Here is a 20,769-nt window from a genome sequence, read left to right on the forward strand (position 1 = left end):
TTCGAACCAATTTTCGAAAACTTAGAAAACGGTTGTATGGGGCTAGTTTGTAAAATAATTTCATTAGCTTTTGCTGTGCCATTTATTTCCAGTTGTTATAAAAACATCAATTTATTTGGTGGTTTTACAATAACATTGATTTTGTAAACACATTTCCACAATATGCCGATTATAAAGCCATGTTCGGTTAGCACGCTAAATATGTTTTACTACATACACGATTGAAAGTTCAATAATACTGTAACTAACAACTAACTAAAGAACAGAACAGAATGTTAAACACAATAAGAAGCTTATGTCAAAAGGATCAGAGCTAGACCAAATCGTTTCCATAACCATTCGGTTAACAGTTTAGAGATAAGTGTGTATCGTATTTAATAATATTTTTATCATTCCCATACAATTCAAAGTGGCTTGAGGAACAAACGAATACGATGAGAAACTTCGCACAAATTTCGTTCAACTAAAGCTCAAGCTAAAAAATACATCGTTGTGTTCCAATCTCAATATGCCTAGATTGTTGGAATAGTCATATCGTATTACATCTAGAAGTTATTTATTTTGCAATTCATGCTAGTTATTGCCCACTTAACTTCTATACCTATGTTCTTACTGAAGTCTTAACTAAAATGATACATACAAATGATATTTAAATCACTAAAAAGCCTGCCATATAGTAATGATAGTAATATTTCTATGCAGGACTGACGCTGCTGCTACGGGCAAAATCATGTAAAAAAAAAAGCCAGAAATGGCTGGCCCGAGTCCTTTTGTGGTTTTAGAGCTTAAGCAGAAAAAGTAATATGTTTAAAACTAATGCACACTGCACATAATCGAAATCATATCAGTCGCTACTCTGTTCCGCTTTAGTAATAGTCATCGTAACCGTAATAATCATCATCGTCCCCGTTGTTCAGCATGTTCGCCAGAGATTTATGCTCCGGTTCCGGTTCTGGTTCCGGTTCTACATCACCCTCATCATCATAATCTTCGATGTTGTCTGTAAATGAGAAAATAGGTAGTATCAAATGCTAGTAACACCCCCACGTATACCCTGCCCAGAGATGCGCAGCATATGCATAAGCCGCCGCCCAGCCCAATGTCAATGTTAGGCGCGCTGTAACACGTTTACCTTGAGCCGCCTTGCTCGTCGTTCCATCTTCCGCATCTTTCGTCGGATCATCTTCCATACCCGCAGATACCACTGGCAGTGTTGCCTGCGCCATATGCTTCCGTCTCGAGGAAGCACCAAAATTGGGCGTTGGTTTCATGCTGCCTCGGCCCGCCGCATCGGGGCTCGTCGTCGTGGTGGCAGTGGGCAACGTTTTGTCTTGCTTTACACGCACGGGCGAAAGTGTGTCGATAATGGGCTTTACTTCCTCCTTTATCAAACCGTCAGTGTCCACCATCTGTACCGGTGCGGCAGCACTGGACACTGCGCTAGCACCGGGCCCTTCGCCATCGGTTAGCGTCTTCAGGATGTCGTAGTTTATTTTGCTCGATATTTTCTTCTCCTGCAGTATCATCTCGATCGCTTCCCGTGCCGACGACGATGGGCCGATCATCTTTTTCCGCACCGTGCGACGCTTTTTCTTTTCCGGCTTACACTCCTCCCGTTCCTTCGCCAACCGTTCCTCCTTCAGCTTCAGCTCCTTCAGATACTCCTCGTTCAGCTTTTCCCACTGGACGTTTTTCGTGTGTGCTTCCTCCTCCGTCATAATGTACCCGTTAATCTCATCGTCATCCAAATCTTCCGTCAACAGCTCACCATTACCCGGATCTTCCTGCTGCTCTAGCGCAGCATCTCCACCGTACCGGTCACTGTCATTGTTCGAACAGATAGCTCTCAGATCTGGTCTCATGCCTTCCGGGATGATCGGTTTACTTTTGTCTACCGTCTCATTCGGGACAGCTTTTTCCTCCACCAAACACTCGCTTATCACGTCCATCGTAGACTCTTCGATAAATTGGCCCGTCTCCTGCAGTTCGTCAAAGTCCGATTTCTTGTGCTTGCGTTTCTTGCCCGAACGTGCAATCATTTCGCGATCGAGTGCGGCATCAATTTCGGCCTGCAGTTCATTGAATTCGGTCGTTTGCTCTTCCAGCTTCTGTAGGCGCTCCTTGTCCCGTTTGCGGGCAGCTTTGAATGCGGGCGGATCCTGTTCGGCCTCCAGATCGACCGCCATAAATTCGTCCACCGTTAGCGCACTGCTCGGTGTTTCGCCGAACTCAAACAACCGCTTGCGAAGCGTAGACTCGTGGATCTTTACGATGCGTACGATGTCGTTCGGTGTGCGGCTAAAGTCGTGCATCCGGGCGGCTAGAAGCAGTGCTGCACCGCACAACCCGGAAGGCCGTCGGCCGGAGTGTATGGAATCCTTTTTCATGCGCTGAACTAACCGCTGTGCCGTCATTGATACTTCGTGCGTTTTCTCTTTGAATTCGAGCTTGTTGGCGTAGCGCATGATGTAGATGCATGGATCTGAAACGAAAACGAGAGTTGAAAGGAGGAGCATCAAATAGGTGTTTGAGGATAGCGTTCTGTAAGTTCATTGTAAGGTCCTCCTTAAGTGACATCGTATAATATCTACACTTGAACTGTGACTCTGACCCAGTCAGCAGATTCCACGTGTTTGGGACCTCCAACTTTCATTCGACTTAGGGGCCTCCTTCAAGGACCCCACTCCACCACTGCTTTTATGTGTACCAGTAATCTTCATGTAGTCACGGTCAGGATCATGGCTATGATGAAGGCGAGTTTTAAGGAAATAATTTAAGAGGTTTCAACTACTGCCTAAGACAATAAAATAGATGACAGTTACACGTGTGGTACTACTACGATTTATATGACACCATCTTTGGAGGAAATCGTTTTATATTACTTAAGGCATTTCGATTTAAGATTTTAGGGCAGCAGATTGAACAAGGAAAGATAAACAATCCCTAGACAATCCAACAATGTATATAAAGCAAGCATGAGGCGAGCAAGAAACCGAAGAAACCCTCTTGTTTTCCCTCAAACGCCCGGAAACCTCGACTGGAACTGGTTGCACGGGAAAAGTAAAAGTACAAACTCTAACATAATGGCGCTCCCGCGCACAACTAGTTCTCATGCAATGATGCACTTTTTCCAAGCTTCGGTGAACCAAGCACCAGTTCCTGCTTTCATCCGGTCCGCTTAAAATACAACCCTAGGAATGCAGGCAACCCTCTTCGCGCAGGCAACAGGAAATTAACATTGCATAATAAAGAAGATTTTAATGCTAAAACGCCCCATTCCGCTTTTTCTTCTGCCCCGCTGAGGCCACTGTTGCAACCGGGCCAGCTTTTCGTAAGGCGATCAACTCCAGCCCGTGATTTATATAGTGTGCAACAACATGTTGTGTTCGATCAACCGTTGAGCGTCACCGTCCACATTGCCAAATACATTCTCCGTCCGGAACGATCGAGCGGGACAGGCGATCGAGATCAAAAATGGTTGTAACGGAAAGAAGAAGAAGAAAGAGTAGAAATAAAAGCAGCAGAATATGATTATAAAATGTTGCGAAAATCTTCCTCCGATACAAGCAGCCACGGGCGGCGGACAGCTATCGATAACGTATAAGATATGTTTACATTCGCGTAAGGTCAGTCTCTTAATTTATTTCAAATTAAACCATCCATCCAACCGTTCATCCAAATTCAACCGCTGACCAGCAAAAGGAAACGCTACGCTACTACCTATTATCGGATGGCACCGGATCGCCGGATCTACTACGGCTGGCACAGCACGCACGAACGGCGAAAGGCGTCGAGCCGTGACAAACATCCGTCCGCACGATCGAACTTTTCATGATCGTGACCTGCCGCCGCTGTGCTACCAGTTCTGACGCATTACAATACCTTTTCTCGTCGTGCTAACCTTCGACGGTTGGAAGAGTTTACTCGAGATCCACCCAGCAAGCAAATGCAGAGAGATTGTGCGAAGGAGACATCTAGATCGCTATGCAATTTAATGCAATCATGCTGTTGCAACCGCGGTGTGCAAATGCAGCACCATCATCAATTCCCACCCCATCAAGATCGAGTCGGTTGGGAACCACACGGTATTGAAAACGGAAAATCGCCAAGATGCAGACGATCGGCCCCAAAAAAAAAAGAAACAATCCCAACATCTTCAAACACCACGCGGTGGTGCAAAGCAGGCGATGACGGTGGGCAGCTCTGTACATGCTCATGAGTGTGTATGTGTGCACGCGAGCGCAGTTTGTTTTGGGTAGGGGATGCAAAAATACCTACGCCGGCAATGGTTGCTGTGTGTTGCTAATCGTTGGTGGTAGCAGCAGCAGCAGCAACAACATCGAAGCGGCTGCTCAGTTTGGTTTCAGTGTCGAAGAGGAACGAACGTGATTGGGCATGACTGCGCCAACTGTGCGAGAAGTGAGTAAAGATCATTCCCGTAGGTAGTGAGAGTTTCTCGGATCTTCGTGTAGATCTGTACAGAAAGTTTGGCGCGTTATTTGTTTGCTAACAACACTAAATCAGCCCTCCCAAAAAAAGAAACCTTCCGGTGTGATGAGATCGATCAACAAACGTGAAGTGAGTCAAGTTCAATCCTTGATAGTGAAGCTCCGCGACCGTTTAGCGACTGGCTGCCAAATGATCGTGAGACATATTGTCATACATTTAACAATCGGTAGAACTTTCGATCGTTCCCATGTCAACTTTAGCAGTTCGGGATTTGGGACAAACGGAAGAAATCATGCATCTACCCACAAACGGTCAAGCAAACCAAAGCCAACCTTGGACCGTGGGCATCAAAGACCTTCAAAAACTGCGCGACACAAACACCGCGCAGATGGCGCGCGCGCTCACAGCAAAAGCGAGAGAAGATCAAAAACCAGCTACGAACAAATACAAGCAGCTGACCGTGAAATGAGTAGGCATTGCCAAAACAGCCGCACAAACTGGCTTGCCAACCGAAACCGGCAACCGGACAACAACCGGAGTGGCAGACCAACAACAACAACAGCAGCCCAAAAAAAGTTCAAAAATCGCATTTAGTCAACACATGGTAGCCATCGGTAGTAGCAACTGAAGCGACCGGTTTTCCTGTTTTCTTCTGCACACACTCTGTCACTAGGTTGAATGTGAAGAATTTAGTAACAAATAAGAGATTTTTTAATCAGAAAAAAACGCTGGAGATGTGAGCTGCTGTCTCCTGTGAATCTTGATAGGCCGGCATAATAGGTCTAGTCAGTGAATGAAATATTGCATGACGTAATACGTGCTCTAGCACGAGTTCTGCAATGCTGGAAGATATAACGCGCTATGACCATACTTTGAGATCAACCTGCACCCAACTATGTCAACAGCGTGGCAGGTGATTGGCCACCACCCTGCCACGGAAAAAGTTCTAGCACAACACTCGCCAACGCTGTGGGGACAATTATGCCGGCAAACGAGGACATTCTTCGAGATGATTCTACCCGCGTGGTTTAAAACGAGTTCTGGTGGCAGCAGTCTGTCTACAAGTGTGCGCGCGCGCGCGTTAACCCCGTCCTTGTTTTGCAGTGTACAAAACCGAAAGGAATCGTATCTGTGACACTTATTAATTGACGCCGGAATGGTGCTAAGGAGAAATCGGTCGTTTTATTTTCATCTACAGCGCTAAAGCAACGAGCGCTCCTGCTCGCAAGTAATGCTACGGCAGATCAGAGCCCTTTTAATTGTGCGTGTCACCACAACGTTTTTTTTTGTGCCCGTAACGGTACAGAGAGCTGAAACAGTTTTTTTTTACCGTAAGCTAAAGTGGTAGTCAAAAATGAATCACGCACGAACGCGCGGCATCGTCTGCATCCCGCGTCGCGAACAAAGAACTTCAACAACAAGCGACGAACCCCTCGATGCTCTTTGCACCGGTAGCTCGAAACGGCAGTCTGCTGAACGGTATTTTTGCTCCAGTCAAGAATGTAATGCCATCCTAAATATTCGACAACCTGTACGGTAAAGCGTCCTTCACGTGGCATGAGTGACGTCGTTTTACCTTCTTTGTAAAAAAACATTCAAACCCACCCAGTTGAGTCTAGGCTTCAGACGCAAACTCGCACGCGGGGGGACTGAAAGAAAACGGCGCGTCCGGTCTTGTCCTTCAGGCGAGCAATTTGTAGCGGTGAAGTTTGGGTCCCCTCCCTCTTCTTTTTCGCCCCATCGAGGTATTTTTTTTACGAAGCCATCAATTTAATTTTTTCATAAGATAATTTTCAACCTCCCTTGGTGCGCGCTGCTCGGTCGACGGCCTTGGGAGATCGGAATGTCGGACGGCGGGACTGCCGTTACGAGCGTTTTAACCTTGCCACGGGCAGTAGTCATGTCAAAGTCAAACATCGCGCACGACAAAAGGTCAGCTGGTAGCTTGCAACGGGACTGATCTCGGTTTTTGGGGAACGTTTGCTTGAAGCAAAGCACCGCACAGTACCTCTCCGGTTCTCAGCTGATCGTTAATAGATCAGCTTCTATGGCCGATTGAGGTTGTTGACTGGGAGTGCTTTAATCAGAAGCCCGAAGAAACTGAAAACGCGGTAAGGAACAAAAAAAACAGCAGCAATGATTGATGGTAAGCGATTCGGCATTGGCTGAAGTTGCTGCATTTCGTGACAAGCGGTTGTGGGCACGTGTTTTTTGGAATGTTTTCTTCATCACCAACAAAAAAGAAAAACGGCTCTTATACCCATTTCGACATAGTCAAATTTGGCCACCAGCATGGTGGAAGTGAAGAGTACTTCAGATGGTAGACCGAGGGGCGTTTGCTTACCAAATAAACTACACTGCACAAAGGAGATGTCCTTCTCGACTTGCTGGCTTGGAAAGCTTTACTGAAGAAGTTGCTATAATAAAGCTGCCGGCGAAAAATGCTACCGAATTCTAATGGCATAACGGTCAGTAGCTTCCATTGACGCACTGCCGGGTTTAAACAAGTCAATCGTGTGGCCAGTACAGCAAAAAAAAAATCCATTGCCTTACGCAACCGAGTTCCGTGCCGATGCAATTCAATTACATCCACACCGGGCACAATCGAGTGAGTACGCACGGCACATGCTCGATCCCTTTCGTGTGGCGTAGGCCAGCTAGCTTGACCGAGATGCGTACGCAAAGCACACATTTTCATAACATTTAACGGGCGGTACGTGCACCGGTGAAACATTGCGTGGTACTTTGGGGACGAACCCCCTTCAAAAACGTCATTCGTGCAACCCTAACACACCGCACAAACCGCAACGTGCCATCCGAATGGAGGGAACGGTTGTTGTTCCGCAATACGGGAACCCGAGGAGGATGATGTGGAGGTCGACTTATTCCGACGACATCTTTACCGTTCACATCGCCCCATAAAACCCTTATTTTTACGGATTTCGATCTTCCGACACTGCACCATTCGGCTAGCTAAGTATAGGACCGTTGCGTTAGAAAACCCCATTGCGCAATGGCTGCACATGGGCGCGCACAATTGTCGCCCGGTTTGTTTGCTGGATGGGGCTGGCAAGTTGCATAATGTCGCGCGCCGGGTCGACCCAAGCATTAAACGAAAGTTCCCTCCTATACGCTCGTTACTATATCAAATGTATGCCGTGGCTTAGTCATACGCCGCTACATCGCGTTAAATCGATCGCGTAAACGTATGGCTATTAATCTTGCAACACAAACACACACACACAGACTGTGTGCTCCCACTTGCACTGGCTTTTTAGTACTCGTGCAAGTACCCTCGCCTCCCCCGGACCGGTTTACTATTGCAACGCTGGTTGCGCTGGTTGACAGTACCTTCTGGAAGGTGCTCTGGTCGTCGAGAGGTTTGTGTTGCTTTCCGGAAGCAGGAAGCAATGTACAGAGTGCATACACCGTAGATGTTGAACGTGAACGTCCGTGAACTGCAGAAGTGAAGATGAACGAGACACACAAGGTACACTATCTACGATCTAATGCCGATTTGATGGCGATTTGAGGCTTGTTAATATGTACTTCAACATGTCTATGGACTTATGAACTTGGTTGAAGATCTTTTAAAATGAGATCAAAAATAGAACTGTATCAAGTATTGTACTGCTAATTATACAACTTTATTTTTTTATTGAATAAGGACGGACGGTATTGCTTGGGACTAGTTTATTCTGGGTGTGCTTGGTTGTTTTGTTGTGTGGCGTTCCGTCATTCAAAGTCCGACTCTCTCAGCGAGGGCATATATCATGAGAAGACCTTCTTCTTTGGCACTACAACCTCGAAAGGCTTCGGCCTGCCATTTCTGGCTATCCTTCACTTGATTTTACGCGTAGGATTGACTGTCCCTGGGAGGCGGTCTGAATGGGATTTGATCACCGGTTCAAGTAAAGATCGGTGCTGTTTCGACCACCGGACCGCCCCTATATCATAGACGACCGATCCCGGGTGTATTCCGACGCTTCGATGTCATATTTCGAAAACTTTTAAGACAACCTTACTTACTGATCTAATGAAAGAGCTACTTCTCGCCTTTGAATTTCTACAGAAGTCTTCTGCTCTTCAGCTGAGTCCCGTCGTCTGCCAATTTAATATCCCCAGCATTCTAGCGAACGCATGGTTGGTTGGTTTGTTCATACAGATTTTAAATCATAAGACAGTCACCTTTTATCTCATCAACACCTTGACTTCATCACAATTTGAGCCTATATCCATGTGGACAGCCTAAAAAGTCTTTGACGATGTTGGATCGTCCGGTGTCATTCTCATGACATGACCAGCCAGCTGCTCCTCTATTGCCTTTCAAACATACGCTACCAAAAACCCTTTCTGAGCTATTTTGTCGGTGATTCTGAGCGCTGGGGCTATAAATGCTACGTCGCAACACTTTCTACTACTGCTTTCTTCTTATTTGGCTCTATAAAACCTCAAGAGGTCTTGGCTTTATTGACTCAATGTTGCCCGAAAACCACTTCTTACAATGCTCTTGGTAGCCCCTATGAAAACCAGAAGCAGAGTTTTGATTTGAGTGCTTCGTTCGGCGTAATCTCCGCGGGCAACGGTCACCTCACCTCGAGAACTTCGAGCTATGGAGCTCACCGACTGAGCAGTGTGCTGAAAACGAAAGCCCATTATCTTCTTATCTTCCTGCGCCACGTCGAAAACATAATGCGCCATCCATATCAATCGGGCGCGGAGAGGTCAACTTATCAAGGTGCCCCCCTAACGAAGGAAGGCAAAGATCTCCCTTTTCTCACCATCCATCGCGGTTGGTCGCACTGACAAGAAGTCGTCGTGTTAAACTTACGACGCCTTTTAACGACGCTAAACTGGGCCGTGGATTGAATTATCCGTAGTTGGGTTCTGGGCTGAGTGGACACTCGTCGTAAACTAAACTACTTTTACACCTTAATCAAATTCCGCGAATGCTAGTGCTAGCAGCAACATCATCATCATTATCCTGAGGAAACCTGAGGACCAATAGATTATAAGCAATCGTTTAGCTGATAAGCTGCTAGTGGCTTTGCTTCCATAGTTGGCACCCACCACCCAAAACAGGACACCAAGAGAACAGCACCCTCCTTCTTCTCGTCTGGGCCGTGACAACTTATAAACAGGTCACAAATTGAGCTCCATTAGCGGCTCCATATCGCGGCTGACACACAATTGTTCACCGAGCAGCGTGTGCCTGTGTGTCCGCATGTCGCTCAACCGGCCATTACTTATTCATTGTCAGCTTGCAAATTTAGCTTTGGTTCTGATGTTTGGTGGCAAGTGGCGTGGACGGGCGAAATGGGGACACACAGTGAACAACGCACTCATACACACACACGCGGCAGGGAACTATTAGAGTGTACGATTGTTTTGGACGCAACGAGTGGCAGTGGCGAGCAGTCCGCAGTGCCGGATCGGCCAGACACACTGCCTGGTGGCCTTAGCTAGCCCAAAACACGAAACGGACAAACGGAGAAAGGGTGGTGTCGAACTGCATTTGTTATTGTTTTGCTCGTTTGATTAACGTAAGTGCTGCCCACCAGTGGGACGGACAGGTGTTTGGGCACCTGTTGGTAACGGTCGCGAAGGAACGCCATAACGATCCGCGTCGAGTGCGTCTTGGGGATCGTCGTGCCGATCACATTAGATCGTCAGATTAACTTTAACAACTAATTGTTCTTTTAACTTTCGGTTTCAGTTTAACGCATCAACGCACACAAAGCTGGACCACTGAGCTGAATCGCCGACTGTCACTTTCCGCCAAGGAATGTTCCCGTGTGTGTGTAGTGTCTGAGCCGTCAATCCAAACAAAAAGGGACCTTTGGCACCGACACACGCCGTTCAATGATTGGACCGAGTGAATACGCCGCCGTTCACATGAGACAGACGTGATAGGGGTGCGCGCTTCATACGGGAAGTGTGCATTTTTTTTCCCCCCAAAGCGATAAGCGCATCCACCCAACTGGTCCGTGTCGAGTGTCTGTGTTTGTAAGTGTTTTGATTGTTTGAGGGCCCTGCTAACCGAACTCTGCTGTGACTGAAGTGTGAAGAATTTGACTAAACTTATAGTACAAAAAGGGCGTCCTTTTTGCTTGAAAAGGTTGTACCAGCACGGCCCCCAAAAACACCCAAACCCCCCCCCCCCCCCCCCGCTGGACAAGCATTCGCATTCGCATGTGATGTGTGATGCACACAGCTAGACGCCGTTTACTGCAAGCTGCATCGCACGGTGGCGCGAAACTGTCCATGTGTTAGGGTCGCTCGATCAGTCACGACCGTTGTGTTGCGTACCGCGCATCATGGTGGACGTAGGGTTGGTACTGCCGCAGCAGGACGAGTCCCTAGTCGATCATATCGGTCGGCAGGTGCTGCATTGGATCGTGGGCTACTCGACTGCCTGGTACGCAACGCTCAGCCACTGCGATTTGGTCGATAACTTCAAGAAGGTGGACTCCGGAGCGAAGATACTGCTGCAGGGTCTCGGCGTAAAGACGGGCCACAACGGGGAAGACGACGACGACGAGGAGGAGGACTACGAAGAGTACTACGAAGAGGAAGGGCAGGAAGGTCGTGGCGAAGAGCACGTCCAGCACGGTGTTCGCCGCCAGCCAGCGGTACGACAGCGGCGCAGAATACGTCGAGCCGCTGCCCGTGGTTTCGTCAATCGATACCATCCGCTGGTCGAGTACGGGGAGCGGAACTTTGAGAACCTAATGCTGGCAGACCTGATGGAAAACTGCGAACGAGGCATTCCACGTAAGTAGCTCTGTGCTGGGACTTGCGTCCTTAATGGGAACGTCTTAGTGTGCGTGTGTGTGAATCGGATATGTTGTGTAATATCTGCACGATGGAGTAATTCACCGAATGATATCGATCGAGTTTTCCCGTTCCGTAACGAGTTCTGTGGTAATAGGACAATTTTCCTGATACGAAAATCATTATCGGGCTTTCTGAATCGGTAATCGATATTTGGTCAATCATTTCAAGACGCTTAAGGAGTTCAGCAGCCTTTCTCTTGTTATTGCACAATTATCTGTTCGCGTGGATCACATTCTGCAATATTTAGCATGTATACCGAACTAAATCGCAGTAGAATGAACCCGCTTTAAGGCCGTTTGTGACACTCATTGATTAATACTTTGTTTTATATTGATCATGTTTAACAGAAGCACGTGTGTGACACAGTTCAGCCGGTGCATATTTTACCGCCCAGCGACATTGAACGCGTTCCAGGCCCCCATACATTATTCAATCGTGTGCGAACTCCGTGTCCACCGTGCCCCTCGTATCACTGCGCGGAAAGGTCAAGGCTGTGTTCCACTTTTCACAGTCGTTGTCGTTTTTTTTTCAATATTTTATCAAAACATGCCCTGGCGGGGCTGTAAGTGCTGGTGGATGCAACCGACACATGTTGGGCGTGTTCGAATGCGTTAGATATCAGATAACAACAAAAAAAACCTGAAAGTCAAACTAACTTTGGTCCGGCCCGAATTGTTTGAAGAAAGGGGTGGCGATGGTCGCGGCAAACCGCGAAACTGTGGCAATTTACACCGCTACGAAAGATAATCAAAACAAAACAGAAAATCTACTGCCGCCACAGCATGTAACACACTCGCGCGCCGACACACACACACCCAAACGCTTATTTCTGTTTCACATGACACACAATAAGAAGATGTAAACAAAATTTACCCCCATCGTGCTCTCTCGCTCACTCTCTCGATCTCTCTCGCGTTTAGCCTTTCGAAGGGGCGTGTGTGTGTGTGTGAGTGAGTGCACGTTACAGAGAGCGCGGCAGATCGCACTCACACTACTTCAATTGTTGTGTTTACAGTTAGTGTTGAACTTACTGCGTGCCGTTTTTTGCATACAAAAGTGGATAGAAATGTGATTTTTCTCATTTTCAATATTAATGACAACTTTTTCCTAACAAAATCTCATACGCTGCAATGCTGTAGCATTACAACACGAAGTACACGCGATGTAAACAATTTACTTCGCGTGCGCATGCACAAACACACAGTCACCTTCAAAGTGCAGTTCGGCCGCTCTCGCTCTCATTATTGCGCGCACTCTCTCGCTCGCTGCAAACCTTGGTTGACGCGCAGCACACCGTCAGCTATACCCATCGTAGATTGCTGGGGCAAGTGTTGCTGCTGGCTCATATCGCCAAAGAGCAAACGGGGCAAAACTAAGATGGCTGTCCTGTGATGTGAAGTGCGCGTTTCGTGGCCCCAGTGAGATGGAGTTGTGCGCTTTATAGAATTCCTACCGTAAAGATCTACATCACATCAAATTTGCCAGCTCGTGGTGAAACTGTTCGAAGTAAAGTGTTTGTGTTTTTACGTGATACAAGACGCGCTACCGAAGCGACAAACTACTGTGTGCTGCTTCGCGAAAACGCGAAGAAATTATAGAATCCTCCCCTCAGGCGTGTACAGTAGACAGCGGGAAACGTTTGTACTATGTCCAATCTGTACGCCAAAATATCGCAACGCCCGATGAAGAGAAATGAGGAGCAAATTTTTTCCGTCTTTCCGTACCACAACAGTAAGCTGCTTTTACTTCTGTTTGTTTCTGTGTGTATCGTCTTAAGGCGTTCCCAATAGGGTGGACAATAGTAGAAAAATCAATTTTTTATCCAGGGCAGCATTATTACATTGAGAAGAGAAAAGAGGTTGGGGAGGTACATCGGATGATGTTTTTCGCATCCCATTCCTAGAACGATTTCAGCCCATTTGACAGCTTCGCATGTGTATATGTGTGCGTCTATGTCCTGCTTCAGTGGCATTTTCTATTCCACTTGCGTTTTTTTTTGCGCTAATCGCAGCAAGCGTTGCATTGTGACGTCACCATCATCATCATCATCGCCATCATCGCGATGATGTAGTAGAATGCGCAAAAAAGGGCCCAATATGAAATCGAGCTTGTCATTCTCCGGGCCCCATACCGAAAGACAACAGACCACCAGACATTGTGCCCCTTCTCCAGTGTGTGCCTCCTCCTCTTTCGTCCCCTTCCCCTCTCCCCCTCTCTAGCGCATCGCTGCATAAGTGTCTTGCAAACTTCGCGTCACCCTTTTCCATTCTTCGTTGTTTTGCCAATTGTGTGTCCATGATGGGGCGGGCAGTGTACGTTCGTTCGGTACTAAAAATGATGATGTGCTTGCTTCATGTTGCGCCTCGTTGCAGTTGAGATGTTCAATGTGTTGGCCCCGTTCCATCAGAACAGTGCTGCTGCCGGAGCCGGTGTCGGTGCTGCCACCACTGCGGGTGGCCAAAACGTGCGGCTAGAGAACATGCAAGTGACGCAACCCTGCAGTGGCCCCTCCTCGCCGACCATTGCATCGCCCGGCGCACTCAGCTCCACCTCGTTCTGTTTGGCGAATGGTGGTGGTGGGATCGGAAGCGGCCTCAGCAGCAGCGGCGGATGTAGCAGTGTGATCTCCAGCACAACGGCTGCCGATACGGCCGACCCGAACTGGCAGGCGAACAAATCGACCGTACGCGAACGGAATGCCGCCATGTTTAACAATGATCTGATGGCCGACATCCGGTTCATCGTCGGTTCCGACGGTAAGTTTGCGGAGCTTCTCCTACTAGTGCGCTGTTGTCTCTGTCCTGTTGTCCTCAGGGTGTTTGATTGCATAATCAATAATCCGTTCCTGCTGTGCGATATCTCATCTCAATTTATCAATTTACGTTCATTTTTTGCTTTCTCGCCGCAGAGCAAGTGCAAACCATTCCAGCCCACAAGTATGTACTAGCGACGGGAAGTTCCGTTTTCTACGCCATGTTCTATGGTGGGTTGGCCGAAAACAAGCAGGAAATTAAGGTTCCGGATGTGGAACCGGGCGCGTTCCTAACATTGCTGAAGTAAGTAGACTCCCTCACTCGTGCTACCAGTTCAGCTTACTTATCGATTTTCGATCGTTCCCCCCCCTTGCAGGTATCTGTACTGTGATGAGATTCAGCTGGAAGCGGACAACGTGCTGGCGACGCTGTACGTCGCAAAGAAGTACATTGTACCACATCTGGCACGGGCGTGCGTCAACTATCTGGAAACTAGTCTCACGGCGAAAAACGCCTGTCTGCTGTTAAGCCAGTCGCGCTTGTTCGAGGAACCGGAGCTGATGCAACGCTGCTGGGAGGTGATCGATGCGCAGGTATGTTGTGATAGTACTATCACCACCACCAACAACACTACCACCACCACCACCACTTTCGCCATCAGTAGTAGTAATAGTAGAACCCGTAGCAATAGTACTAGCAGTAGCGTATTGCGTCCCGTAGATAGGAGCAACGTTTCCACCTTGAAAGTTATCCTCGGTAACTATAGCAGCATTAGCATGCCCTCGTCGCCTACTAACCACGAAACTGGATATCAGCCGCATCGTTCGCAGGGCGCAGAAACGCCAGACGACGATGAAAGTTCGGGCTGTTCGTCTGCCTCGACGGCCATGTCTACCGCTAGCAATGATAGCGCCGCTGCTCTTGCTTCCTTGCCCTCCTCCCATCCTCCTCCGATATGCGGAGAATCTTTAATGTAAAAGCGAAACACCTTTTGCTGGCAACCGGCGCGTTGCATGTCGAAAAAGATATCAACCCGTATCACGCACTCTCTAGATAGCCGAAGCTAAAAACAACAATCTTGCGCTTTTTCACCATGGCAACATTGGGGCGCAGCTACTACGTTTCCTCCGGTGTCTATTTTAACCTTTTTGTCTCGATGTGTAGTTCTTTGGCCCTCTTGATTCCTTCACCCTAATCATTGTGTAATTTCGTTATTTTACTGTTTCATGAACTATGAAAACCGCTCATGCCTCTAAAGACTCCACCGTAAACTTTTGTTGCTCAAAACGGGTATACTTTTACCGAAACAATACGCCATGACATGTACACACACGTAGTAAATAAGAGCGGGCAGTAATCAAGTACAACTGTGTTTAACCCGTTTGATTAACAGAGAGATGCACTGATAGTTTCATAAAATGAAGCTCAACGTTTTTTAACAACATACAAGTAATTTTAGGCAAATAATGAACATAGTTTTAACTCGCTTCTGCCTGTGACGATGATGTTTTCATCCGACTCCAACCCATATTTTAATCCGTATGGTCATTCCCCCAATCCTTTGATGTTATATACACCCGATATGTCTACCGAGCATGCTTCTTATCAGGTGCTTTATTATACCGATTTCCCCAATTAGCAAACACTACAGAAAATACAACCAGCAACAACAAAACTGCAATATTTTTAGTTGTTAGATTGCGACCTTTTCTTTTACTTTCTGTTGATGCAATGTAGCAAGAATAGTTAGATCTCAGGATAGCAGGGCCTAATGTCTCACTCTCTCAGTCCATTCCGCGGACGTAATGTTTTCTTGCGCTTTTGATGGAAACGGTTCGATTGCAATCGTTGCGGGAACGGTGGGATTTTCGGTTAATTTTGATTTCTATTTTTTTTTCTATTGTTCTTTATATCTGAATGTGTGTCTGTGGTTGTGAATCGTTTATGTACTCTACTGTTGTGGTCTGTGTGTATGTGGTGTGTGAAAGTATCTCAGTGTACGGGCGCGGTGTATAACGCGCGTAACACATTAATAACGTCTATCCACGTCGCTGTGTAACATATCAAAATTAGATGCTAAGAGGATGGTAGGGTTCGATTGAGCAAAGTAGGCCTGCTTGGTGGAAAGGATTTAGGAAGGATGTTTTCCGCAGGCAGGATAACTAGATGAGCAGTGTTAGCAAAGAGAAAAGAGGGGCAGGATCAAGGGATGATGATGATCACCAGTACAAGGAGATCAAAATAGCAGCAGCACACAGTAATCGAACTCGAATTTATCCATGTGTACTCCGATGTTGTTTCCCTAGTTACCACCGTCAATCGAGCATTGCATACACTCTCAGTGAGGGCAGTCTAGTGGCAGAGAATGTGTGTGTGTGTAAGCAAGATTTTATCCTAGGTTTTCCTCAATTTTATACAGAACAATGAAATGAAACGATAACAACAAAACAACCAAAAATATTGCAGTTTCAATTATCCTTTGTTTAAGCCGTTCGCTGGTAAGAGTGTCCTTCGCTGCTGTTCCCTTCCGGGAAAGCAACACCGACTGGAGTTTCTTGTTGGTAATGGGTTTGCCTGCAGCACTCTCCTTTCCCCTTCTTCACTTCGTTCGATCGTACAATCGACCAAATAGCGCACTGGAAGCAAACAATTTCCGAACACTCACGAACTCTCTTTAATCCCTGAAGCGCGCAAGTCCCTCACCATGATAAAAGCTCCCGCGCCCTGTAAAAACGCTTTCTTCATCTGATCCCTTCAAGTACTCCCGACCTCCTCTACCATTTAGGTCCATCACACACACACACACGCGCACATACACACTTTCCTTCTTTTATACTCTCCATTCTCACTCCCGTAGGCGGAAATGGCCATCAAATCGGAAGGCTTTGTCGACATCGATCTGAAAACATTCGAAACGATTCTCGCGCGCGAAACGCTCAACTGCAAGGAGATACATCTGTTCGAGGCGGCCCTCAGCTGGGCCCACGCTGCCTGCACCAAGATGGACATCGAGCCGACCTCGTCCAACAAGCGGCAACTGCTCGGCCAAGCCCTGTACCTGATACGCATCCCGACAATGACGCTGGAAGAGTTTGCGAACCGGGTCGCCCAGCTCGGCATACTCACCAACCAGGAGACAATCGACATTTTCCTCAACTTTACCGCGAAAAACAAACCGAAGCTAACCTTCCCGGTGAAGGCAAGGGCCGGACTGAAGACGCAGGTGTGCCATCGCTTTGCGTCCTGCGCGTACCGCAGCAACCAGTGGCGCTACCGGGGTCGGTGCGATTCGATACAGTTTTCCGTCGACAAGCGGATCTTTATCGTCGGCTTTGGGCTGTACGGATCGTCGACCGGGGCGGCCGATTACGATGTGAAGATTGAGCTGAAACGGTTGGGCCGTGTGCTGGCGGAAAACAGCACCAAATTCTTCTCGGACGGATCGAGCAACACGTTCCAGGTGTTTTTCGAAACGCCGATACAGATCGAGCCGGAATGCTTTTACACCGCATCGGTCGTGCTGGACGGGACGGAGCTAAGCTTCTTCGGCCAGGAAGGTATGAGCGAGGTGAGCGTCGGTACGGTCACCTTCCAGTTTCAGTGCTCGTCCGAAAGTACCAACGGGACGGGTGTGCAGGGTGGCCAGATACCGGAGTTGATTTTTTACGGCCCCATGGGCGTAAGCCAGCAGAATGCCATTATGTCGGCTAGCGCTAGCAATAATACGATCAACAATAACCACACGTCCGCCGGTGGGGGACACTCGCCTGGGAAGGAAAACATGGCCGGCGGGAAGCAGACGAGTAACAATGCTGGTGGAAGCGGCAACAGCGTCCCAGCTGCAACAACGACCTCGGCCAGCTGTTCGGCACACGGAAGCGGTGGGCTGCTGCTGATGGGCGCTAGCAGTAGCGCATCATCGGCAAATGCAAACGGTGATCGATCGCACGCAGCACCGTACGGGAATGCGGGTGCCGACAATGATGGTGCGACAGCGAGCAGCACCAACGGTGCCGCTTTGCCAAATTGGTTGCAAGCATCCGTTGGAGGAGGTGTCTCTGCCGGTGGCCAGCAACAGTTGCTGACGGCCAACAATGGGGAATCATCATCAGAGTGAATGAGACGGATGTGGGTGCATTAAAAGAGCTGCTTTGCACAAACGCACACCACCGGGAATGGTAGATCGCCATTGGTATAAAGTCCTCACAAAACAAAAAACGCACAACGTAGCGGCAAAAAACAACACGATAGCAAGCAGCAAAGTAATTTCTTTAAGTTTTGCTTTAGGCGATCATTCCATGATCATTTACTACAGTTCATTAATTAGTAGAAACGATAGTAGTGTGAGTAGTCAGGCAGTCACAAGCGTGAGTTTGTTTGGTTTTTTGGCGGGAAAAATGATTCCTTCTTCCTGGAAATTCTTCTAGAGCTTTCTTCTTAGGTCTTCCGAACTTATATGCTACCACCCTTAATGCGTTCCCTCTTTGGCAAATTTATTACTCTTTCCGAGACAACTCTTTAGATGAAATTTATTAGCGTTAGGATGTGGGGTCCCCGTAAGATTACACACACAGCGTTGGACGCTTCCCTTATTTATGACTGAGTTTCTGTTTGTTTCTTATATTTTTAAATTAAATTTTTAGAACTTTTAATAGATTCGATCATGCAATTTCTAAAACTACTCCCGCTTGCAGCATTGCAGAGTGTGTCATTCGGACACCAAAAAAAAGCGCAAACACTTATCGTAAAACTCATACTCTCTCCTCCGTAAGCGATCGATTCCGTCAGCATTCAAACAACGGGAGAGAGCGAAAGTAGTGTACATGGACACAACATGGCGTGTGAACAAAGAAAACGGTTTCCTTTTTAGCATGTAAGTGATACACACAGCAGCAGCAGCGATAGAGAGATAAGGTGTGGCAGAAACAGGAAGTAGCATTATGTCGTATCGTCGTATGAACAGGGACAGAGAGACGACAACAGCAGCAGTAGCACAATCCCGAGCAGAAACAGTGCTCTTCTTTCCCTCATTTTGTTCTACAGTATGAGGCAGAGCCTCGAAATATTTGGTTTATATTCTCACACTTTCGGTCCCCAATCGTTTACTTTATGTTTGCAAAATAAAATTCCCCGTCCGTCACATCACCCTGGGTAGAATTGAAATCGGTAGGAACGACATTGATTGCTATCTGCACCATACAGTTGCAGCGGCAATTGCTAGTGTCCTTAAATTGACGGCATGTGGTGCAGAGGGAGAGGTACCCTCATAGACGATATTACTGAAATGCGCATTATATACACATTTAAATATATATATTTAAAATTTGAACTGAATGCCGAATAAATTATAGTAGATGCATACCACCAGAATGAGCCCTTCCTTACCGATGAGTTATTGCACTTTGTTTAAAGAAGAGACGTGATTTGTCATACCGGCCATGATGCAACGGCTTAGTAGACTTGAAGTTGTCCGGAACGGGCAACGGATATGGATTTTGAGGTACGAGCAGGGATACTAGCAGGGATGCCAGTCGGTTATGCTACAGCCCAAGAAAATTTCTCCTGTCGCGATGGAGCTAACTGTTGTGACTGTATAGAACATTTTACGTCCCAACATACCCACATACGCCTATCAAAAATAGACTATGTTCAAAAATTGATCAATTCCTTGTCGCCGTGTTCGAGAGGTAAATTGTCTGAAGCTTTTTTGGCCCCTTCTGCAGCCGGTCAAGAGCGCTAGGACTGCTTTACACCACGCAGCAGGATAATCATTAGTCCTTGCTACGGGGTGAATGGTCCGGAGGGCAGTGTTCAGTGGGGTTCGATCAACCATAAAAGCATGCACTACTCACCGATCGATGGTATATTCAGGCAAAGCGATTGGGATAGTTTGAGGTAAGTTCGGCCAAGCTCGTAGCAACAAATCTGCAGCACATCGCTGATGTCGATCAGCAAATCTACAACGAAATAAAGAAAACCCATCCTCAGTGTATAGTCATTCACCCAACAGGTGCGGTCGTCCCACTTACGAGAGGTTCCCTCCGTCCGGCAGGTAATGTAAACGCACGCCGCATAGATGTGGGTATTGCGCCGACCACGGGTCAGGTTGCGTATGAGTGCCATCTTGAAGAAGTTGCAGGCCGTATCAATGCAATGGTTGTTCAATCGCAGCTGGCTGCACAGATGCGTAATACCGTGGCGAGCCTTCCGCAGCGTAACCTCGCGCGATTCCGTTCCAGTGCCGACGTGAAACTTGCCGTACGCCGTAGCACCGCCCCGTGAATCGGACGCAACGAACTGGCCGACGGCACTGGCCGCTCCATGAGCATTCTCCTCGAACTGGATCTCCGATACGATGATGTTGTCTTCCAGCACCGATCCACAGTTCGTGCACACGGCGTCGCCCCGCGCATTGTCGACCTCGATGTCGGCACTTCCGCAGTTGTTACACTTCCGTCCGGACGACATTCTATCGGCGCTTCTGCAAGCGACCGGCCTTCACAATCCGAACAGGATTTCTGTTATTCACTTACTATTGGTTTCACTACACACGCGAGAGGAAGGATCTCCAGCAGTAACACTACCAAAGGGATAGAAAACACCACTACTCTGCTGCTGTCATCTGTTTATGAGCAAACGGCAGGATCGCATGGTGTAAACAAGTCAGCTTTTGTAAACAAACAGCTGTCAAAGGGTATGATTTTGAATTGACAGTTACGTGTGGTTCGCC

General features: G+C 47.6%; 2 protein-coding genes across 4 annotated transcripts; one reads left to right on the forward strand and one right to left on the reverse strand.

Annotated features, from left to right (window-relative positions):
• Positions 1 to 63: 63 nt before the first annotated feature.
• Positions 64 to 20,675, reverse strand: LOC118506378 (transcription factor IIIB 90 kDa subunit). Its single transcript, XM_036043410.1, has 5 exons — positions 20,573 to 20,675; positions 20,069 to 20,520; positions 19,892 to 19,996; positions 1,133 to 2,482; positions 64 to 1,000 (listed from the first exon to the last, which is right to left on the reverse strand). Exons 2-5 carry the CDS (start codon positions 20,505 to 20,507, stop codon positions 867 to 869), a joined length of 2,028 nt encoding a protein of 675 aa, XP_035899303.1. The 5' UTR covers positions 20,508 to 20,520; positions 20,573 to 20,675; the 3' UTR covers positions 64 to 866.
• Positions 10,633 to 19,406, forward strand: LOC118506377 (BTB/POZ domain-containing protein 6-B). 3 transcript variants are annotated; one of them, XM_036043407.1, is made up of 5 exons: positions 10,633 to 11,223; positions 13,659 to 14,042; positions 14,195 to 14,342; positions 14,416 to 14,632; positions 16,897 to 19,406. In XM_036043407.1, exons 1-5 carry the CDS (start codon positions 10,767 to 10,769, stop codon positions 18,154 to 18,156), a joined length of 2,466 nt encoding a protein of 821 aa, XP_035899300.1. In that variant the 5' UTR covers positions 10,633 to 10,766; the 3' UTR covers positions 18,157 to 19,406. The 3 variants fall into 3 exon arrangements, with proteins under 3 accessions (XP_035899300.1, XP_035899301.1, XP_035899302.1); XM_036043408.1 differs by lacking the exon at positions 10,633 to 11,223 and adding an exon at positions 12,555 to 13,017; XM_036043409.1 differs by lacking the exon at positions 10,633 to 11,223 and adding an exon at positions 13,106 to 13,598.
• Positions 20,676 to 20,769: the final 94 nt, after the last annotated feature.

The sequence above is a fragment of the Anopheles stephensi genome, chromosome 2 (genome assembly GCF_013141755.1).
Source record: "Anopheles stephensi strain Indian chromosome 2, UCI_ANSTEP_V1.0, whole genome shotgun sequence".
NCBI classification, from domain to species: domain Eukaryota; kingdom Metazoa; phylum Arthropoda; class Insecta; order Diptera; family Culicidae; genus Anopheles; species Anopheles stephensi.